Below are 20,378 nucleotides of genomic sequence, written 5' to 3'. Positions count from 1 at the left end.
CTTGCTCTCGCAGCTGTCGGTATTTCGGGAGCGGCCTTGGCCTGGTTCCGATCGTACTGTTGTGGCAGACAACAGGGGGTGGTTACCCATACTGGAAAGTCTCCGTTGGTGGCAATCGCTTGTGGCATGCCACAGGGCACCATTCTGGGTCCAGTTCTGCTTAACATCTATGTACGGAAGCTCCCATTGACAGCACAGGCCTTTTCTTGCAAGCTCCCGGTGTTCGCTGACGATATGACGTTGTATGCCAGCAGACATACACCAGTTGAGGCGGTGTAGCGCGAAGGAAGGCCCGATAGCACGCTTCACCACTCTCGGCTGGATATGCTACGGTCCTATGCCGGAAGATACAGCATCACACGAGTTGACATTGTTGGCCGGTCCTGAGTCAAGCAACACAGAACAGCTGGACAGGATGGGAGCCAAGCTGTGGAGCCTGGAATCCGTTGGTATGCAGACTACGCAATCACATGTGAGCCGGGACGAGAAAGAGGCAGAAAGTCTGACAGCTCTCATCATCAGCTATGATGGCGAGCGCTTCCAGCTAGGAATCCCCTGGAAAGGCGGCAACAAACCAGATGTACAATCCAACAGATAAGTTGAACATCGGCTGCGTTCATCGCAACGGACACTGGAGAAACAGCCGCCAGGCCATCTGCAGTATGCTACGGTCCTCAACAACTACCTGGAGAAGGCCTACATCTGCCAGGTAACAGAACCTGTCGATTCCTCCTCTGGACGCTGGTATCTGCCACACTTCCCTGTGGTCCGGGAAGATACAACAACGACAAAGGTCCGAGTAGTTTTCGATGCGGCAGCAAAGTGCCATGGCTACTCCATCAACGATTTCATGCATGCTGGGCCTAATCTCATGAACAATGTTCAAGTGATCCTCCTCTTCTGTCATGAACTGATTGCAATAGCGGGCGACATCTCAGAGATGTTCCTACAGGTACAGCTCAGCCTGGAAGACCAAAAGTACCATGCGTTCCTTTGGAAATCACCCGCCAGCGACTCCATCCAGGAATTCGAATTCCTACGTTTTGTATTCGGCATCAAGGCATCGCCCTACCTCGCTGGTAGAGGATTGAAGCAGGAAGCTGAACAGTGTGACAGCGAAGTGTTATAGATTGATCTATTCCCGATATTGTCTTACGTCTTCTGGTCATAGTGGATTGAAGTCTATGAGCTTGGGTTGTCCGCTACGACTACTAAGACAGTGAACCGTTTGCTACGCTTCATCAGTACGTTCGGTATCCCTACAGTGCTAGTGTCTGATAATGGTCCGCAATTTGCCTCTGGCAAGTTTGCTACTTTCTGTGGCCAGAATGATATTCAGCATCATCGCACACCGCCTTATCATCCCGCCAGCAATGGACAGTGTGAGCGGATGGTACAGGAACTGCAGAAGGCTTTGCGAGCAAGACCTCACCATGTGTATGTGTGCGTGCAAGTGTCTCGATTTCTTTTCGACTACAGAAACACGCCGCACAGTGCTACTAAGCAGAGTCCCGCGAGTATTCTGTTGAAGAAAACCACTGCCACGCGTTTGGCAGTGCTGCAACCAAGTTTCGCCACGGCTATCCAGCAGGCTCATGAACTCGACAGTACTGCGGCTCGTGAGTTCACCGTGAATGCACAAGTGTGGGTCACGGTACAATGCTCGTCCTGGTTCTAAGCCGAAGTGGCTAGAAGGTTTGATTTGTAAACGGCTTAGTACGATAACCTATTCTGTATTGGAGGGAAGAGTCGTCCAAAAGTGCATATCGATCATTTAAAGTCAAGAACAGTTGAGTCTGCTAGTTTATCGGCCGAGTCCGACACCATTCCAACAGTGTCTGCGCCAAGTGTTACTCCTATAGTCGCTACAGCAACTCCGACTCCTGAGTTACCAGCTTCACCGCCAGCTCCGTCGTCCACTGTCATTGATACATCAGCTACTGCTATTCCTAGTATGTCTACTACTGCTGCTACTCCTTGTGTGTCTGATACAGTTCAAGTCGATATTCCTGTTAGTATGCCTGATGTGTCAGTGCCTGTTTCATCAACTCCAGTGTCACCGCGCTATCCGTCAAGAGTGCGTCGTGCCCCTGATCGTTTGAATTTGTGAGTATTGAGTGACTGTCTTAGCATTAGTCATGAGTGACTCGCCTAGCAACTCTTACATTGCCATAGTGTGTCCTCTTCCGCTATTTGTCTATAATAGCATAGTATTGTGTCATAGTTAGTCTGATATAAGGACTTGCTCGCGTATATAGTTTGCTCCGATGTCTTGTTTGCATTTTGGGTTATGTATGTGCATTATTGCTATTCCCACTTCACTACTTCTTTAAGGAAGGAGGAATGTTGTAGATTGATCTATTAACATTATTGTCTTACCATCTACGTTCTATTATGTGTGAAGTTCTACGTTCCTTCGATGCATGCATGACGAATAATGACGATGTCTTACCTCATTATGAATCAGTCTTCTTCTTCTATATTACGTCTGCCTGGCTGACGTGTGTCTTAAGTTGGGTACTGGTTTGACCAGTTCTATCCTGTCGTGTAATATAAACGCCGTTATTGCCAAGACAGCGCTGACGTGTCTCTTCAGCTTCTCTCTCCATGATTGCCCTTTACATCTTCACTTCTATGAAGTATACTTATCCTAGAAATCCGACCTGTGAGCCGAAAGCAGCGCCACGGCTCATGTGGCCCTCGGATGGGCTTTCGGCCCGTGCACGGTGTAATTGAAATCAACGACGCTATTCTTGACTCTCGTCTTGGATGTCTCTGGCCATGACTGCATGTAGAAAAACTGACAATGTAGCGCCCGCATTTCCGCGATAATAAGCCTGTCTTGTAATTTCAGTGAGGACACTTGAGCAATTTTATAGTCCCACTCAATCGTAAGTTGCACAGCTGCCTGCTCTGCCATATCGTCCGTTTTATCCGGCACTGCCTGAAATTCACCCTCCGTCTGAAAACAGATCCGGAAAAAGAGCCTTTTGGAATTTGACAGAACTTCTAAGACTCTACACTACGTAAAGTTTCACTCATGTTACCTCACCACATGAGGAAATTCAACCATTTTGGTGGATGTCTGGAAAAGGTGTACGATTTTGGATGAAATTTATTTTATGGCACTGAATGGCCAGGCACTGAACAGCCACTGGGGAAATTCTTACTATATACGTAGGGCACCGGGAAAAACATTTGCCCTTTAAAAATACAACGTAAGCAGTTTTCGTTAGCATCCAGATCTTTCAACTAAGACTTTCCGTAAGTGGAGTGCAAACTCGCGAATTCACGGGGTCTTCCCGCTCACTAACGTGAGTCTCTCTCCCCTCTCCCGGGGAGACCCACGTGACCAGTTTTGGCATTGCTCAACTTTACTTAGCACGGAACAGCTCTATTACTTCCTACATGTATATCGCACGGCCGTCGCCATACACAGTTCGCGCTTTTCCACACTGCGCAGTGAGGCATAAAAAGACCGCTTTACTATCTTGGAACTTCTACCGCCCACGGCCGCATCAAGTCCTTGGATACACAAAAGAAAAAAACCTCCAAAACATCTCCAAAACAAACTTCAAACTCTTTCCAAATTTTCGCCCAAGAGGGCATCTTCAGGGATATGACAAGGCAACAAAGGAGGTACGCCATCTTTTTTTTCATTTTTTTTCTTTTTTTCTACTATCTGCCAACACAACTACTGTATAACAGGTGGTTTTCACGTAACAGCCCGTCACTGGGAGGGGCTCATGGATTTTAACAACAACAAGCCCCTACTTACGCCAATGCCGAGACCGGAGGTGTCCAGCAGGGTGCGCCTGTTAGAGATAGTGCCATTGGCGTTATCATAGTCATACGCATAGATGGCCCTGAAAGTCGATCAGGATCACACACAATTAACAAGCATATTGATGAAGAGATTCGCGTTGGCACATGACATCATGTTGATAGTACCGTGCAATACACTATCCATCAAAGCCATTCTGAGATCTACTTCCAAGTACAGTAAAACCTGTAATCTAAATTTTAGGTGCCTAGTTTCTCTACCAAAATTACCCAACTTAAAGTTACGCCGAACTCAATGTGTTATACAGCATTGCCCGACACATGAAACATGTAGCGACGTTACCCAGGTCCCTCAGGTCTCCCGCAACATTTGTATACCATACTGTCTTGCAGTAAAGCCTGTCTCGTAAAGACGCCCGTTCAGAATACAAGACCGAATTTCAGGCTGGACAATTCGGCACATCAGCCTGGCGTTCGAGTTGACACACATAGATATAATTATGGCGCAGAAAGTTCTCTCTATTTAATAATACATGTCATGGTTTCTGTAAAGTCGGTGAGACTGGCTTTTCAATATCCGCTGAAAAGCTACCACCCTTAAGTTACTGTAAAAGCCATTATTCTAACGAGGTGCATATATAACGATTTCCTAAAATGGACTGTTTTACGCGTACCAAAGGTAACGATTCTCACTCATTCTCAATGCTCAATATCAACAGGATATGTATAGATTTCTGTATAACGATTTCTATTTTAACGACAGATTTCTCCTCGTTAACTCGTTAGATTTAGCACTTCGTTATGTATAATTATGGCTTTTACAGTAATAAGGATTCAAAGTAGATCAGACCCACCACAAAGTGGTCAAAGGCCGCAGAGGCCATTCGCTACACCCATGCTACCTTCCTACATAAGAGCATAATGACACAGTCAGCTCATACCCGGGGGTAGAGTCTACGAAGTACATTGTCTTTTCATCAGCTGACCATGCCAGGCCATTCGCGATAGCAAACTGAAAGGGAGAAAGCCGCATGCGCGCACACATGCACATACATGCGGATGAACGTCCACACAAACGTGCATGTACACATGCACACGCACATGCACACACACACACACACACACACACACACACACACACACACTTGCTTATATCATGTACAATTGTCCGTATGCTTGTGCGGCACACAGTCACCTTCAGCAGCACAAACAAAACTGAAAATGCACCAACCAGGAGTCTAAATCCAACCTTGACTTGAATAGACTTGCGAGTACCAACGCACTAAGAGATACAAATCGGCGCCTGGGAGATCGTAAGGCACGCCTCACGGGTGTTTGCAGTGCATGAACTCTGGCCAGTCGTCCCCGTACGCAAAATGCGTTAGTGATGTAACGAATGGTGTTTTCTTCGAATGAATAATCTCACGAATTTTGCTTTGACGAACGAACGAATACTCTATTATTCTTGTGATGTGCGTCGATCAATTCACTCCATCAGACTCAACATTCATGTTGCACACAGATCACATTCCCACTGCTTACAGAACGGACTTTACTCAAGAACAAGCTTCACAGTTCTCAGAAAATATTTTATATACTGTCATCCTCAATACTGTTCAGGAGATCAAGGTTGGAGCTAAATAACACAACCAAAAAGTGCCAATTTTTCGAATTTTCGAATATCGATTAATGTTGCCTGCACTCGAATATTCTTTCTGGTGTTGGAATTCTAGATTAGGGACCTTTCGCACCACGCGTACGGATATGAAACGAATGCTGATTCGTCACCTGGGTTCGAGGATTCGTCAGAGTCTCTGCGGAGAGCTCGTTTTCACGAATGGAAGCCTCTTCATTCGTGGCACGCTCCGAATCCGTCAGGTACACATTTATTTGGCCAGCTACACATGTTTTGCCAGGTACACATTTTTTCCCTTGATTCCATGATCCATGCACGTGTGCATGTAAACACCCGTACGCCAAGCTACTGGCCGTATTCGTAGTTGCCATGCACATTTGCATGACGACTTGCGAAAACTGAAGTCTGTTCTCAACGAAACGATTACGAACCGAATCAAACTTTCGTTTCGCATTCGATACGTAGCAAATGCGAAAGGTCCCTAATATTCCTTACATCACTAAAATGCGTACGCATTTGGATTTACCGTACATTTCCTCGTGTTTTGGGCGAATCTGAGCGGTACGACGCTGTCGAATTTGCCCTGAACCAGCCGCTATCGAAGTAAAATTAGGTGTTTTGAAGGCCACACGGGAACACTGCGGCCATGTCTTCTTTCCCGCGTCGTTTGTTGAAAATCGGAGTGTTTTTGAGCTTGTAGTTTCGTCTTCGTTGTGGAATGGCCGTGCGTACATTCTCCTTGGAATTACCAAAGTCACACCCCCGTTTCTTACATTACTAGGAGTTTTGCCGGCAGCCACGATAGTTTTCATCCCTGCTTCCATACGTCCTTTCATTGAACAGCCAAACTAAACTTTGTGGCGCGGGGGTCTCAAGTGTGTCACTTCGAGTTGTACACAACAATCACATCAACACCTCAAAGGACCAAAAACCCAAGTGAGCAAAGTATTTCAATCTTGCGATTCTGCCTGGCCTACTGTGAAGATGAAGACTTCTACTCGGTAGCAGATACTCGTATCAATAAGCTGGGAGGGAGAGCGTGGCGAGTAAAATGTTGGGATGAAAAGAGCCACATTCTCTCTCGGAAAAGGTCGTCGTTCCTACACTGGCTACACACTTGCTCTACCCAGCTCTGCAGCAGGCTAATTTTGCATGCACGTGCGAGATTCGCATCCGCCGCGCACATAGGCAGAGTCGAAATATTTGTACTCTCGGATTTGCCGCCATCTTGACGAGTGGCCACTGCGAAACACCCGTGGCCTGGCAAACAAACAAAATCACGGTTCGCGTGAGACTTCGCTAGAGGGTGAGTTTTCTGCATCCGTAGGAACACCACCACCCTCTGTGGATCAAGGTGCAGATGCAGCTCCTAAAGCGGCGGGAGGTGAGTAGATCAGACCCACCACAAAGACAATATCCAATGTCAAGACAAGCCGGTCCCTACCTTGCTGTCCTTTGGGCTCGACACAGCAAATCCTTTGTCAACCAAATACTGCAATGGAAAAAAAAGAATTCCATGTACGCACAACAGGTACATTGAATTAGGGAATGAATGACATTTTAAATAGGAACATTTTGGTCAGGAGAGTTGACCGCCAGAAATGAACACAGACCGTTTAGTGCCTTGGCGGAGCGACTAAAATATATTTTTTAATGCTGCTCTTCAGGACATTTGGATTGCATCGATGGGTCGGAAGTACACCGTCACCCACACAGATCTCCACAGGTCAATCGGCAAGGTGAATTGCATTCCATGCCCGGGTTTCTGGAAGACTTACGCAGCAAAAAGGCCACAGCAACTTGGTGATTATAGTGCTGGGAAAGCATTCCGAAATGTTACTGGCTGGAGTGAGATTCGAGAGTTACCGGGGAAATGGAATGTATTCTAACTGATCAACTGGTTTGAGCAGGTTTGAAATGCCATAGAGTGGACTACATGTAGCAACAACCACCCTTTAGCACATCAGAGTGCAGTGAGACTACATGTACTGAGGTGTGTGTGTGTGTGTATGTGTGTGTGTGTGTGTGTAGGGGGGGGGGGGGTGCATGGCACAGCCGACAATGCAGAGAAATCAAACGTACCAGATTGCCAGCTTCAGGATCGCGCACCTTAGCGTTTACTTCCGAACTCATTGAGCCTGCAGCAGCAGCCGCAGCAAAAGAAAATCAGACAAAATTCTAAACCTACAGCTGTACTATACACAAATGATTAGAAGTGCATCAACCATGCCCTGGAACAGTGCTAATGAAAATCAGCAAACATGCAGGACATTGTGAGTTTATGTTGTAACTGAACTTTCTTCACCTGCTCCCAGCCCCGCATCTCCACACTGATACAAGACGAAGAGTTAATTCATTTGGAAAGACTTTACTGACACGACGACGAAACGCAACTGGACACGGCGAACTGAAGACAAAGACTGCTTTTCACACCACAGCAACACGCTCATGCATCAACACCACGTACACACGACATACACACCACGTACACACGACATACACACCACGTACACACGACGTACACAAAATAACGTACTACAACATAATACTTACCAGCCCAGAGGCGGCCAGACTGACAACAAAGAAAGCACACACACAGACATTGAAGATTAGATTGCGACCGTCGCTAAGATACATTCAGCATTCAAGAGTGTGTGCCTTTGTACACGGTCTCCGACGACAGTAAACACTTCTAAAATAAAATCAAGTAAAACCCAATTGCAGTGTTTAGTGCGTGGACGTGTACTTATGTGTTCATGTACCATAATTATTATTTCTCCAATTACGAGTCGAACCCCTACTTTCAAGTTTGAGCCCTTTTCACATTCACACAAGAAGGATGTCACACTCGACTGCAAGCCGCAGCTCCTTCTCTGCCCTTGAAGTTTAGGGTAAAAAGGTGTGACTTATATCCGGGGAAATACAGTACGCACAATAATGATCGAGCGGCGTTCTGTGAAGCATACGCACTGTGTGGAGATGTAGAAACTGATTGGTTGAGACTCCTGCACCCCACCCCAATGCTATCTCTACACTCACGCCAAGAAACTACGTTGGGAACAACAATTCATTTGAGAACAGGTTTGCGAGCTGAAGATTAAAGGTGAAATGGAGTATCCCGTTGTACCGTTGTGCTGCAAGCATTCCTCATGTGCGCTGCCTAGTAATCATTGTCACGTGCGTGCGCACGTGTATGCTGTTCCGTGTATGCACTCATGCATGCACTTTGTGTTCCTGTGTCCCGACATGCTTCCGGGACCCAGGCCGTTCTGCACGCATGCAGATTTGCTTTTGTGTTCTTGTTGTGTCTTGACGAAGTTTGCAAGGAGTTGTGTCTTGCGCTTAGCTTTACTTTCACTCTCTAAACGATGTAAATATTTAATATAGTCTATTTTAGAACTCCTTGTGCGAGTTGTGGTGTCCGTGGGTTTGTAGTGTGGGTGCAGTTCCCCAACAAGTGGTACCGAAACCCGGCCTAGTTTGATTTGCTGTTGTACGAGCGTAGAGTATGTCTGGATCGGCGAGTTCGTTGCCTCGAGTGAAATGTTTCACGGGTGGTCGAGGAGAGGACTTGGAAGCCTTTCTGACAAAGTTTCAGCTTACGGCAGGTCATCATGCCATACCACGATGAGCTCAGGAATGCACCTAAACTTCCCCACAATCATAAAGTTTTTAAAAAAGACAGCTGGGCCGCAGGAGCTCGAAACTTTCAATAAATCTGATTTAGAAAGAAAAAAAGCTACACCTCCGACGGGATTCGAACCCGCAACCCCCGGCTTAGGAGGCCGATGCCATATCCATTAGGCTACGGAGGCTCCACGACAAATTAAGTGGTCACATTTAGTGTTGTTTATGAGTGGCTATATATATACATAATGGGGTAACAAAGTGGTGTTACTCAGGGAGCCCTACACATGTGTAGGGCTCCCCGGTGTTACTCTTGATCCATAGGACCATGGCCAAGATAATGCAACTGTGATCATTTTTCTATGGGCAAGATGCAAGGCAAGCTGCCTTCATGACACCATACTAGCCTATTAGTGCTGCTACAACTCGCGCATTGCGGAAAATCAAACACCACACTTTCCTGTGGTTTGAGATGAACTTTCAAACGGAATTGAAGTAAAGATTTATGTTTTTAACGTCATACACATTGCCGCTTACAGGATCACACTTGGCATCATTGAAGCGCGTGTCGTCAGTACCATCTACACACAAGAAGATCATCAAGCAAGGAGCAACGGATGTCACGGGCATGGCATTGAGACAAGGAGCAATGGAGTTATGTGGAGTTGCACGCTCTTGGGAGATTATTTATTCTTGGTATCACTCTTACCTGAATATTCACTCTTGAATTCAATTTCACCACTCTACATGCACACACACACACACACACACACACACACACACACCAATCACAGCAGCAACAGCATAGCAGCAACAGCATAGCAGCAACAGCACAGCAGCAACAGCACAGCAGCAACAGCACAGCAGCAACAGCACAGCAGCAACAGCACAGTAGCAGCGACGGCCAAAGAAAGAAACCACAAGTAGTGAGGACTCCATACTCACACAGAACTTTATACGGCAGTTGAACAAAAGACAAAGACACTATCGCCCTGCGCTGCACGCATTCCCTCCATACAATTCGTTATTAATTACATGCACATTCTACCAAGTTGTGTCACTTTGTGATCCTGCAGTCGAAAGCCCTTTTTCAACATGTGACCAGCAGTCTTTGCCGGCATGGTACGGAACGTGTACGGGATAGGGCCAGCCATGGCACCTCTCTTCTCCCATCCTTTACTCTCTGTGTACAGTGTGCAGGCATTCCTGCCGACGCGGTCTGCTCAGAGCTTCAACCCTGTCACCCCTGTCATTTTGCTCTTCCTCATAGTCCTCTGTTAACGATCTCAGCATTATATTTTAATTTTATACAACAACCACGCCCATTAAAAACACTGCAATCTACCCGATCCTTATATTCCCGGCCTATTAGCAGCACACCCCTAAATAGTCGAACGATACTGCGACACCGTCTAAGGTGTTTTTAAATCAAACCGCGAAAATTACAATACTACGACCTAAACCATACAGCTAAATTGCGCTAAATATTCGACGCACAATGCGACAAAGTCTTTTAAACAAATCCACAAAAATCAACAGTTTTAGTTAGCTAGCCACTTGTCGGTATATCCTTTACCGAAATTGTATTCTTGAACGCAATGTTCTTCTTTCCTTTTTTCTTCTACTCCGCTCCATCAGCACTCGGCCGAAGGTAGGAGATTAGCACCCACTGGGCTAGCATGCAGCAGCCTTCTCCAACATATATCTTAACTCGTTAGGCGCTCCAGATCTCTGAAAGCCTCTTCTACTGGCAAAATACACATGAATTCTTGTGGTGAAGGAAATTACTACCGGTATAGCTACCAAGTGAAGATCACGTCAAGAAAGTGGAGGACTACAGTTACATGAATGTGCCATGCAGGATGTCCAAGGTTAGTTGCTCTGTCTAAATCTACGCTACGATACGCACTACATATGCCAGCAAAGCTCAGTGGAAGCAAGGCAGTACACGGTAGGAACTCTTGGCAGTCGTCACGTTCAACTCACATTTCAAACATTACCTGCTCGGCGCCACATTAGAGCTACGCACAGATCACAGAGCTCTGATTTGGCTGCAGACATTCTGCGAATCAGATGGCTTGCTCGCTCGATGGCTAGAGTGTCTGGAAGCGTTTGACTATACAGTGGAACACCGTTCAGGCAAGAACCATGTCAACGCTGATGCTCTCTCTCACTTGCCCACCACAGATGATGCAGCTGTGGAGGTGATGGTGACAGTGCAGTGAATAGCAACCTTGATACTCCGGCAATCACAGAGAGTAGCTGGGCTGACACCTTCTCCACAGAGGAGGTGCGCAAGTCCCAAGACACCGACTCTGACATCATGAAGATCATTGGCTGGATAGAAGAATTGCGCGACCGACCAGCTCGCAGTGATCGAGCTATGAAATCGGCTAGCATTGGTTTACTTCGATTATGGGGTCAATGGAAGAGATTAGAGCTAGTAGATGGTGTGTTATATCGCAAGTTCTACCCAGATGATGGACAACCAGTCTGCCAACTAGTAGTGCCGGAAACTCTTCGCGGTATCCTCCTGACAGCTCTGCACGCGGGCGTCTCTGGTGGTCACCTGGGCATTGAATGCACATTGGATAAAGTACGCAAACGCTGCTACTGGCCCTTCTTATCGGCTGATGTGAAGGATTTCTGCAATGCCTGTTCCGTATGCCAGAGCCGGAAAGCACCTGTACCAAGACCGTGAGCCCCTCTCGTACAAGATCAGCCAACGTTTCCCTTGGAACGAATCGCGATCGATATTATGGGTCCATTACCGCAATCTGCTCATGGTACTCGCTATGTTGTGGTCATTTGTGACTACTTTACACAGTGGACAGAGGCATTCCCAATCCCAAACATCTTATGCATAGTCTCCAAATGACGGGATATTCGCTCCGTTGTTTCTTGTTGTCGGCATAGCCTTTCGCAAGCACGGCGACTCTCGAGGCGGCGGGACCTCTCTTCTCCCATCTTCTACTCTCTGTGTAGGCACTCTTGCCGACGCCGTCTGCTCAGAGCTTCAACACTGTCACCCCTGTCATTTTGCTCTTCCTCATACCTCACAGCCCTTTTGCACATTTTTTGTAACCTTGGCCTTGCTTCCTTTCTTCGACTCGCTTCATCAGATTCGATTGCTGAAATTTTTTCTTGTGGCGGAGAGTATTCATGTATCATGCTTCTTCACTATGCCTATTGGAAATTTCACACAGCGGTAAAAAAACCTCCTGTCCTTGGTGGCTATAAATAAATAAATTTCACGGTTCGCGTGAGACTCGGCTGGAAGCCGAGCCGAGGATCAAAGGCGCAGATGCAGCGCCTAAACGGTGGCGATAGATAAGCGACAATTGCGATGAACCAGACCAAGTAGCATACATCCAAGGACCGCGCATGGGCTAGATCCACCTGCAGTTGGAAAACTAACGAAGTCACACTCACACACGCACGCACAACTGGCATTTCTTGCTCACATCTGACAACTAACTTACTGACGTGTCCAACGTTCCAATGTGGTTACCCGTAGCGAGCAGCAGCTTTCCAGGCTGACCAGCAATTGGTATCGCTGCACCAAGCAGCAAACAATGGTAGAGACAAAAGAGGAGACCAACACTGACTGACACAGGTCTTGTACAGACTGTACCGCAGTCGACAGGTCAGCGGGGGGGGGGCAGCTCGTACGGGAGAAATGATTCTCTGAGTGCTGAACAGCAATGCACATACCCGCAATGTCGCGTATAAAAGCCGTGCTCACTCCTGTAGAAGCCGATGTCAGTGCTAGGCTTATATTCAAAGCACGTACTTCAAAATATCTCTATGTATGTCAATACAAAACCAAGCTTATGTGCTGACAGGCTTGTATTCAAAACAGGCTTCCATACGAGACACAACAGTAGGTATGTGTGCGTGTCCGGTGTGTGTGTGTGTGTGTGTGTGTGTGTGTGTGTGTGTGTGTGTGTGTGTGTGTGTGTGTGTGTGTGTGTCTGGTGTGTGTGTGTGTGTGTGTATGTGTGTGTGTGTGTGTGTGTGTGTGTGTGTGTGTGTGTGTGTGTGTGTGTGTATGTGTGTGTGTGTGTGTGTGTGTGTGTTGGGGGGGGGGGGTAAACGCCACTCTTACCGGCACCCACGGTTAGGCGATTGTCCTTCGCTCCCAGTTTCGTCAGCTGCTCCTTGGCATCAAATACTTTGTTCTGGGAAAAATAAATACAAACACATGTATGAACCATAACACACACGTTTCTTTGTGTGAATTTAGACAGCTTCCATAATTTGCAGTACGTACACGTGACAGCGTAGAGGAACAATGATCTGAAAACACATGACGACATCCAGGACGTTCAACGACAGGATTAGCAATGGACGACTCACGCTTAGAGTGTGTGCATGCATTCACCATGCAGTAACAACCAGCAGTATACTGCTTCCGTGTGGTGTGGTGCGTGCCAATTACACTCTTTAATTAACTTGCACGTACCACTCCTGTTGCTGGGTCGTAGATCATGACCAGTCCTTGGTAGATATCCACCCAGACCAGCGTCTGCGTGGGCTCGTCCCAGTGCGGGCCCTCGCCGATCACCATCTTCTGGTCCACGACCGGCTCAACCTACAACCAACGTACACCAGACAAGACCCTCTGAGGCATTACTGCACATCATGCACATGGCTGCCAGCGGAGTGCAGCTACGCTAGTTGGAAGGCTGTTGGAGTGTGCATCCAAGATGTGCTAGAGCTGTTAGCCAGTTGGTTGTAGAACGTCAGTACCGTCGGTCAGTGCCGTGCAATGTTATCGCACTAGCTGATTGTTTAGTAACTGGTGGTGTTAGTGGACATTATAGCGTAACTTGTAGTTCCTTGGTCCTTTTTTATTTTCTATACCGGTATATGTTCTGAAATACAGGCAACTCCTAGCTACGGGCAGTGCTTGGTCCCGACCTGCCCGGATTGGGGCAGTGCTTGGTCGCGAACTGCCCGGATTGGGGCAGTGTTTGGTCCCGACCTGCCCGGATTGGGGCAGTGCTTGGTCCCGACCTGCCCGGATTGGGGCAGTGTTTGGTCCCGACCTGCCCGGATTTGGGGCAGTGTTACCGTATAATGAATGGTACTTTAGATAGGGTCTAAAAGAGATACACAAAACATATTTGCAGATCACCAATGTGCACATGCACTTGGGATATCTGGAGGCTTGAACCGAGTTATTCCTCAAGCGCAAATTAGAGTACTACAGTAAAACCTGTTGTCAAGGCGATCACTCGGATAAGGCGACCACCTGTCCTAGAAGACCACCGCAACCAGGACCAAGGGATGCTATTTCCAGTCAAATGACCCTGGATAAGGCGACCACCTGGTATCAGAGACCACGTTTTGAAGGTCCCTCGAGCGGTCGTCTTAGACAGGTTTCACTGTATATCTTCTGGAATAAGCTGCACATTAAACACCTGTCATTAACCCCAAGAAAGTCTGTAGCTGTGCGGCTTAGGCTGTGTTTACATGAGAAATTTCAACCCGGGTCGAGTTCAGCCCGGGTTGAAAGTCTGTACGATAGACGAAATAGTTGAGCGTTTACATGAAGACAGTTGACTCGGGTCAAATACTGATATGCCGCCAAAAGTCCACTTCTACAGTCCTGTATGGTCACGTGAATCCGTTCGCGCGAAAATTGCATGTGCAGTGCTGTTGAAACCTGGCGCGAGATACGCACAGAAGTACGTTTGTACGATTTTGTTGACCCGGATTGGTTTCAACCCTCCCCTTGGGGGGGGGGGGGAGGGTTGAAATCAACCAGGGGCGAAATTTCAACCCGGGTCAAGCGCAATGCGTCATGTAAACGCGCCATTCATTTTGTGCACTTGGCGGGTTGAAATCTGACCCGGGTCGAACTCAAACAGGGTTGAAACGCCTCATGTAAACACAGCCTAATACTACAATGGTCAAATGAACGGTGATATATACAGGGTAGATAGGGTAGATGTCTGTATTTCATGACAAAAAAATCTGGGTGCGGCTTTTATACTCCGGAAAATACGGTATTCATATTAAATTTCGTTAGCCAGCAATACATCACTCTCGATTTGGTACTACTGTAGTATACTATTGAAGCATGTGCGGGAGTGTCAGAATCAACAACAAAATTTAATAAAGCACGTAGAGTCTCGATGATGCATACACAATGTATTCCTATCCAAACTAGTTCCTCAACCGCTACTTCACCAACCTTCGCATTGGAGATGTCGGGTTTCGGAAGAGGCATACTGGGGCGTCGAAATATTTGAAACAAGGAAGTCAAGTCAACTTAAGAAAAAACTATTTTAGAAACGTTCCTTCGTAGATCTACGCCCTGGCCTGGAGCTAGTGTACACAACGGCAATTATTTCAGCTGGTAGTGGCAGAACGATTTGTTGCACAGGTGCAGTCCCTTGTGTTGTGGTCCCGTTGTTGTACCCGATCCGTTCCGGGATCAGTTACCCATATGCATTCCCGTACTGTGTACATATATGGATCCTGGTTGTGCATCTTTATCTTTCGTTGTTCTATGTAAATAAACTTTAGTTGTTGTCTGGGACTTGTGGAGTGAAGTTGATCTATGGAGTGCAGGAACTAACTTGATGTTCACTCAGGAACATTACATGGTGTCAGAAGTAGCAGTTAGTCATGTCGTCTGCCAAATTTCCTGTACCTGCCCCGTTCGATTTCTCCACCCCAGAAGCATGGCCACTCTGGAAGACCCGTTTTGAACGCTTTAGTTCTTTGTCCAAATTGGACGAGGCGGACGGGCAACGCCAAGTAGACACTTTAGTTTACTCCATGGGAGCCGAAGCCGATCCTATCTTTGAGTCTCTATCTCTGTCCGCGGATGATAAGAAGAAACTCGACAAGGTACTGGAGGCCTTTGACAAGTATTTTCGCCCGGGTGTAAACGTAATCCACCAACGGACATTGTTTGAAAGGTGTGTCCAGAACCCAGGTGAATCCGTGGAAGAGTATGTGCGTCGTCTCCGTGCCGCAGCCAAATATTGCGCGTTTGACAAGTCCGATGAGCGTATCCGCGACAGGTTGGTGGCCCATATGACGAACCGAGAAGTTTCGAAGAAGCTACAGCTCGAGGATCACGCTCAGCTGACACTCGAGACTGCCGTGAGCTTGGCACGCAAAACAGAGTCCGTAAACGCCGAGGTCGCCCAGCAAACGCCCCGGGTGAGCCAAGCTGCTGCAGCTACCTCACCGCAACGGAAACACGGCAAGTCCCCTGCTTACGCAAGTTACGGATCGACGGGAAAGCGACCACAGGTCAAGTCCCAACGAGACTCGAGCAACAGTAAGAAGTGCTCGTGGTGTGGCTCCTCCAAAGACCACAAATCGAACCGTGACGAATGCCCTGCCAAGGACAAGTCTTGTAACAAGTGTCGTAAGTCTGGACACTTCGCCAGCGTCTGCCGGTCTGCCTCCGCCAGTGCAGCACACAACGATTATGTGCATGTAGCTGAGTTTGACTTGCAGTCGGACCCCGTCGGCGAAAATTTCCTTGGAGCTGCTTCTACCCACACCGCTGACGAGCCGTGGGTAGTACGACTGGATCTGTGCGGCTCACACCTCGATTTCAAAATCGACACTGGAGCTGATCTCAACATTATGACGCAGGCCAGCTACAACGGTTTATCTGCACCGCCAGTACTCAGTCCGTGCCAGACACGTATGATTGGGCCTGATGGGAACCAGCTCACGATACAGGGTGAGTTCCACACTTGTGCTGTGTTCCGTGATGTACAGTACCCAGTCACTATCCTGGTCATTGCCACTGGTGGTGTCAACTTGCTCAGCAGGCAGACATCTGAACTGATGGGCCTAGTACAACGTCTTCATGTTGGCTCTTCAGATGCCCAGCCGAAAATCGGATGCATGCTAGGCAAGCCAGTCGAGATTGAGTTGAAGCCAGACTGCAAACCATACAACTGCGTAAATGCTCGACGCATTCCAATACACATCCGCCTCAAGGTTCGTACCGAGCTGGAGCGTATGGAAAAAGCAGGTGTCATCACAAAAGTCGAGCAGCCGACCGACTGGTGTTCACCCCTCGTGTCGGTCCTCAAGCCGAACGGCAACGTGCGTGTATGCGTAGACCTCAAGCGCCTGAATGCCAGCGTCAAGAGAGAGCACTACCCGTTACCGACCGTGGACGACACGCTCGCACAACTCAACGGTTCTACCATATTCTCCACGCTGGACACCACGTCTGGCTTCTGGCAGATCCCACTCTCCGAGGAAGCGTCGTTGCTGACGACGTTTATCACTCCCTATGGCCGCTTCAAGTTCGAGCGCCTTCCCTTCGGCATAACGAGCGCGCCTGAGATATTCCAGCGCCGGCTACAAGGTCTACTCAGCGATATTCCCAACGTAGCAGTGTTCATAGACGACATCATCGTCTATGCTTCATCGATGGCTGAGCATGATGCTGCTCTGCTCGCCGTCGAGAACCGACTCCGTGATGCCGGTCTGACACTGAATCCGAACAAGTCTAAGTTCAGATGCACGTCCCTAAAGTACCTGGGCCATCGGATCAGCGACAAGGGTGTCCACCCTGACCCAGTTAAGCTGGATGCCATCGAGCGCCTCGCAGCACCAGCTGATGTGGAAGAGCTCCGTCGTGCACTCGGACTCTTCACGTACCTCTCCAAGTTTCTGCCGTCATTGTCGACCGTAGCCGCCCCACTGCGCGAGCTACTCCGGTGCGATGCGACGTGGCAATGGACCGAAGCACATGAGCTAGCTTTCACAGAGCTCAAACGCCTAGCTGCCTCAGCCCCGTGTCTCGCGTACTACGACCCGTCTGCACCAACCATCGTCACGGCTGATGCGAGCAGCTATGGATTGGGTGCTGCACTGCTACAGTTCCACGACAATGAGTGGAAGCCGGTCGCGTACGCCTCACGCACCATGACAGCAGCAGAGAAACGGTATGCCCAGATCGAGAAAGAGCTCCTCGCCTCGGTCTGGGGATGTGAACACTTCCATCAATACCTCTACGGAGCGCCCCGATTTACTATTCAGACGGACCACAAGCCGCTGGTCCCACTAATGAACACGCGTGACCTCGACCGAGTACCTCTACGCTGCCAACGTCTACTGATCAGACTCATGCGCTACGATGTACAGGCGGAGTACGTGCCTGGCAAGAACATGGTTCTCGCCGACACGCTGTCCAGAGCTCCTCTTCCTGACACGCCAGCAACCGAATCCGACCTACACAGTGACTCGGAAGCCACCATCGCCGCTGTCCTGTCGTCTCTATGCAGTCCTACCAAGCAACACGCTCTCGTTACAGCCACTGCTGACGATCCAGTCCTGCAACAAGTAATCCAGCATACCCTCCATGGCTGGCCGACCAAGGTCAACGCAGACCTGGAAGCCTATCGCAACGAACGTGGCTCACTCTCAGTTCACGACGGTCTGCTGTACCACGGATTTCGGATCGTAGTCCCGGCATCCGAGCGCAAAGCTACACTTGCCACTTTGCATGACGGCCACCAAGGCATAACCAAGTGCCTGGCCCGTGCGAAGTCCTCCGTCTGGTGGCCAGGTATCACACGTGCCATTTCAGAATGCGTGCAGAACTGCCTGACCTGCACCAAGCATCGTTTTCAGCCGCCAGAGCCTCTGTCTCCAACTGCGTTTCCCTCTTTGCCATGGGAGAGAATAGGAGTCGACCTCTGCCAACACGACGGTCAGGAGTACCTCATTGCTGTCGACTACTTCTCCAGGTACATTCACGCCATCCCGCTACGGAAGACTACCTCTGGAGCCGTCATCAAGGAACTCCACGAGCTGTTCGCCATCCATGGCATCCCTCAAGTCCTTGTGTCGGACAACGGTCCACAGTTCGCAAGTGCTGAATTCGCCGCATTCACAGCCCAAATGCAGCTCACCCACCGCACCAGTAGCCCGCACTACCCACAGAGCAACGGTGAAGCTGAGCGAGCGGTTCGAACATTCAAGCGTCTCCTGAAGACCAACAACAGCCTCAACGATGCCTTACTCAACTACAGGTCAACACCCCTCGCAAATGGCTACTCGCCAGCCGAGCTCCTGTTTGGTCGTCGTCTACGCACACACCTCCCATGTACAGCGGAATCCCTCGCTCCAAGTTGGCCTGATATTTCCAAGCTAAGGAAGTTCGAGGTGAGGCAGAAAGACCGACAGAGTGAGACATACGACTCGTCACACCGAGCACAATCTCTGCCACCATTGACCCAAGGCGACCGAGTCTGGGTGCAAGATCTCGCTTCCGAAGCCGTGATTGCAGACCGCGTCTCCGACAGATCCTATATTGTCACGACCGACAACCTGTCCGAGTACCGCCGCAACCGTCGCCACGTCAAGTTGCTACCTGATGTGCAACCAACACCAACACCGCAGTTGAATGTCACTACACCTGCAGAACCTCCATCCGCTGATGTCGAGTTCCAGCCTACCTTGCGCCGATCAGCACGTCCATCCCGGCCGTTGAACAGACTCGACCTGTAAACGCATTAGTCATTGCTCATGCTATGATCACTCCAGTCGCTGACGCTGATGATCGTGAACTGCATGTAGTATTTGTGTGTCTCTACCCTATCTCCTCTGTATGTATATGACTAAATATTCTTAGAGCTGTTACCTCTGTAACCTCTCTCTCTTCGAACATAAAAAGGGAGATGTTGTGGTCCCGTTGTTGTACCCGATCCGTTCCGGGATCAGTTACCCATATGCATTCCCGTACTGTGTACATATATGGATCCTGGTTGTGCATCTTTATCTTTCGTTGTTCTATGTAAATAAACTTTAGTTGTTGTCTGGGACTTGTGGAGTGAAGTTGATCTATGGAGTGCAGGAACTAACTTGATGTTCACTCAGGAACATTACACCTTGGAAGTATTTACTCTATCAGAATCAGCTATACTCTCTCCACCTCGCTTGTGGAGATGCCAAGTACTGCTGTCAAGTGTCATCTTCTCGAAGCTCTGCAACAATACACGACAACAATTTTAAAATAATTATTTTGAACAATCGTGTTGTTGCCAATCGATCGTAGATTTCCCGCGTGGCACGTGCGCTGACCGGACCGTACATCTTCGATGCATCCCCGAAGCCGCGAAGACAACTACAACAAGTACAAACTTAGTACAAACTGTTACTTCATTCATGATCACGCGTGCACGATGTACATTTATCACATGTCACGTGAGTGTTTCCTTGGATCGGGCCAATCACTGGTCTGTATGAGCGGGCAATAAATCAGTCCAACCAAGAGTACATGAAAACCAGAGTGTGCAGCTTGGGGTTTTCATCAGGGATTGGTATTTTACGACTC

The 20,378-nt window shown here is 48.5% G+C and overlaps 2 protein-coding genes and 1 non-coding gene across 3 annotated transcripts in view; 1 reads left to right on the top strand and 2 right to left on the bottom strand.

Moving 5' to 3' along the window:
• Positions 1-20,035, bottom strand: part of LOC135822484 (regucalcin-like) — a 22,742-nt gene extending 2,707 nt beyond the window's left edge. The window contains exons 1-12 of the mRNA XM_065335259.1: positions 19,933-20,035; positions 15,249-15,449; positions 13,512-13,640; positions 13,155-13,227; positions 12,529-12,602; positions 9,756-9,789; positions 9,584-9,627; positions 7,973-7,991; positions 7,502-7,557; positions 6,864-6,911; positions 4,725-4,795; positions 3,779-3,866 (exon numbers count right to left, since the gene is read on the bottom strand). Coding sequence (XP_065191331.1) covers positions 3,779-3,866; positions 4,725-4,795; positions 6,864-6,911; positions 7,502-7,557; positions 7,973-7,991; positions 9,584-9,627; positions 9,756-9,789; positions 12,529-12,602; positions 13,155-13,227; positions 13,512-13,640; positions 15,249-15,284 — 672 coding nt within the window. The 5' untranslated portion in view covers positions 15,285-15,449; positions 19,933-20,035. The remainder of the gene's footprint in view (positions 1-3,778; positions 3,867-4,724; positions 4,796-6,863; positions 6,912-7,501; positions 7,558-7,972; positions 7,992-9,583; positions 9,628-9,755; positions 9,790-12,528; positions 12,603-13,154; positions 13,228-13,511; positions 13,641-15,248; positions 15,450-19,932) is intronic.
• Positions 9,162-9,234, bottom strand: Trnar-ccu (transfer RNA arginine (anticodon CCU)). Its single transcript has one exon. It is a non-coding gene; the product is annotated as a tRNA-Arg (tRNA).
• LOC135823658 (uncharacterized protein K02A2.6-like) lies at positions 15,686-19,552 on the top strand. The gene has a single exon (XM_065336507.1). It carries the CDS (start codon positions 15,686-15,688, stop codon positions 19,550-19,552), a length of 3,867 nt encoding a protein of 1,288 aa, XP_065192579.1.
• Positions 20,036-20,378: the final 343 nt, after the last annotated feature.

This window comes from Sycon ciliatum, chromosome 8 (genome assembly GCF_964019385.1).
Source record: "Sycon ciliatum chromosome 8, ocSycCili1.1, whole genome shotgun sequence".
Classification (NCBI taxonomy): Eukaryota; Metazoa; Porifera; class Calcarea; order Leucosolenida; family Sycettidae; genus Sycon; species Sycon ciliatum.
The sequence above is the reverse complement of the archived record's forward strand: the minus strand, read 5'-3'. Positions and strand labels throughout refer to the sequence as shown.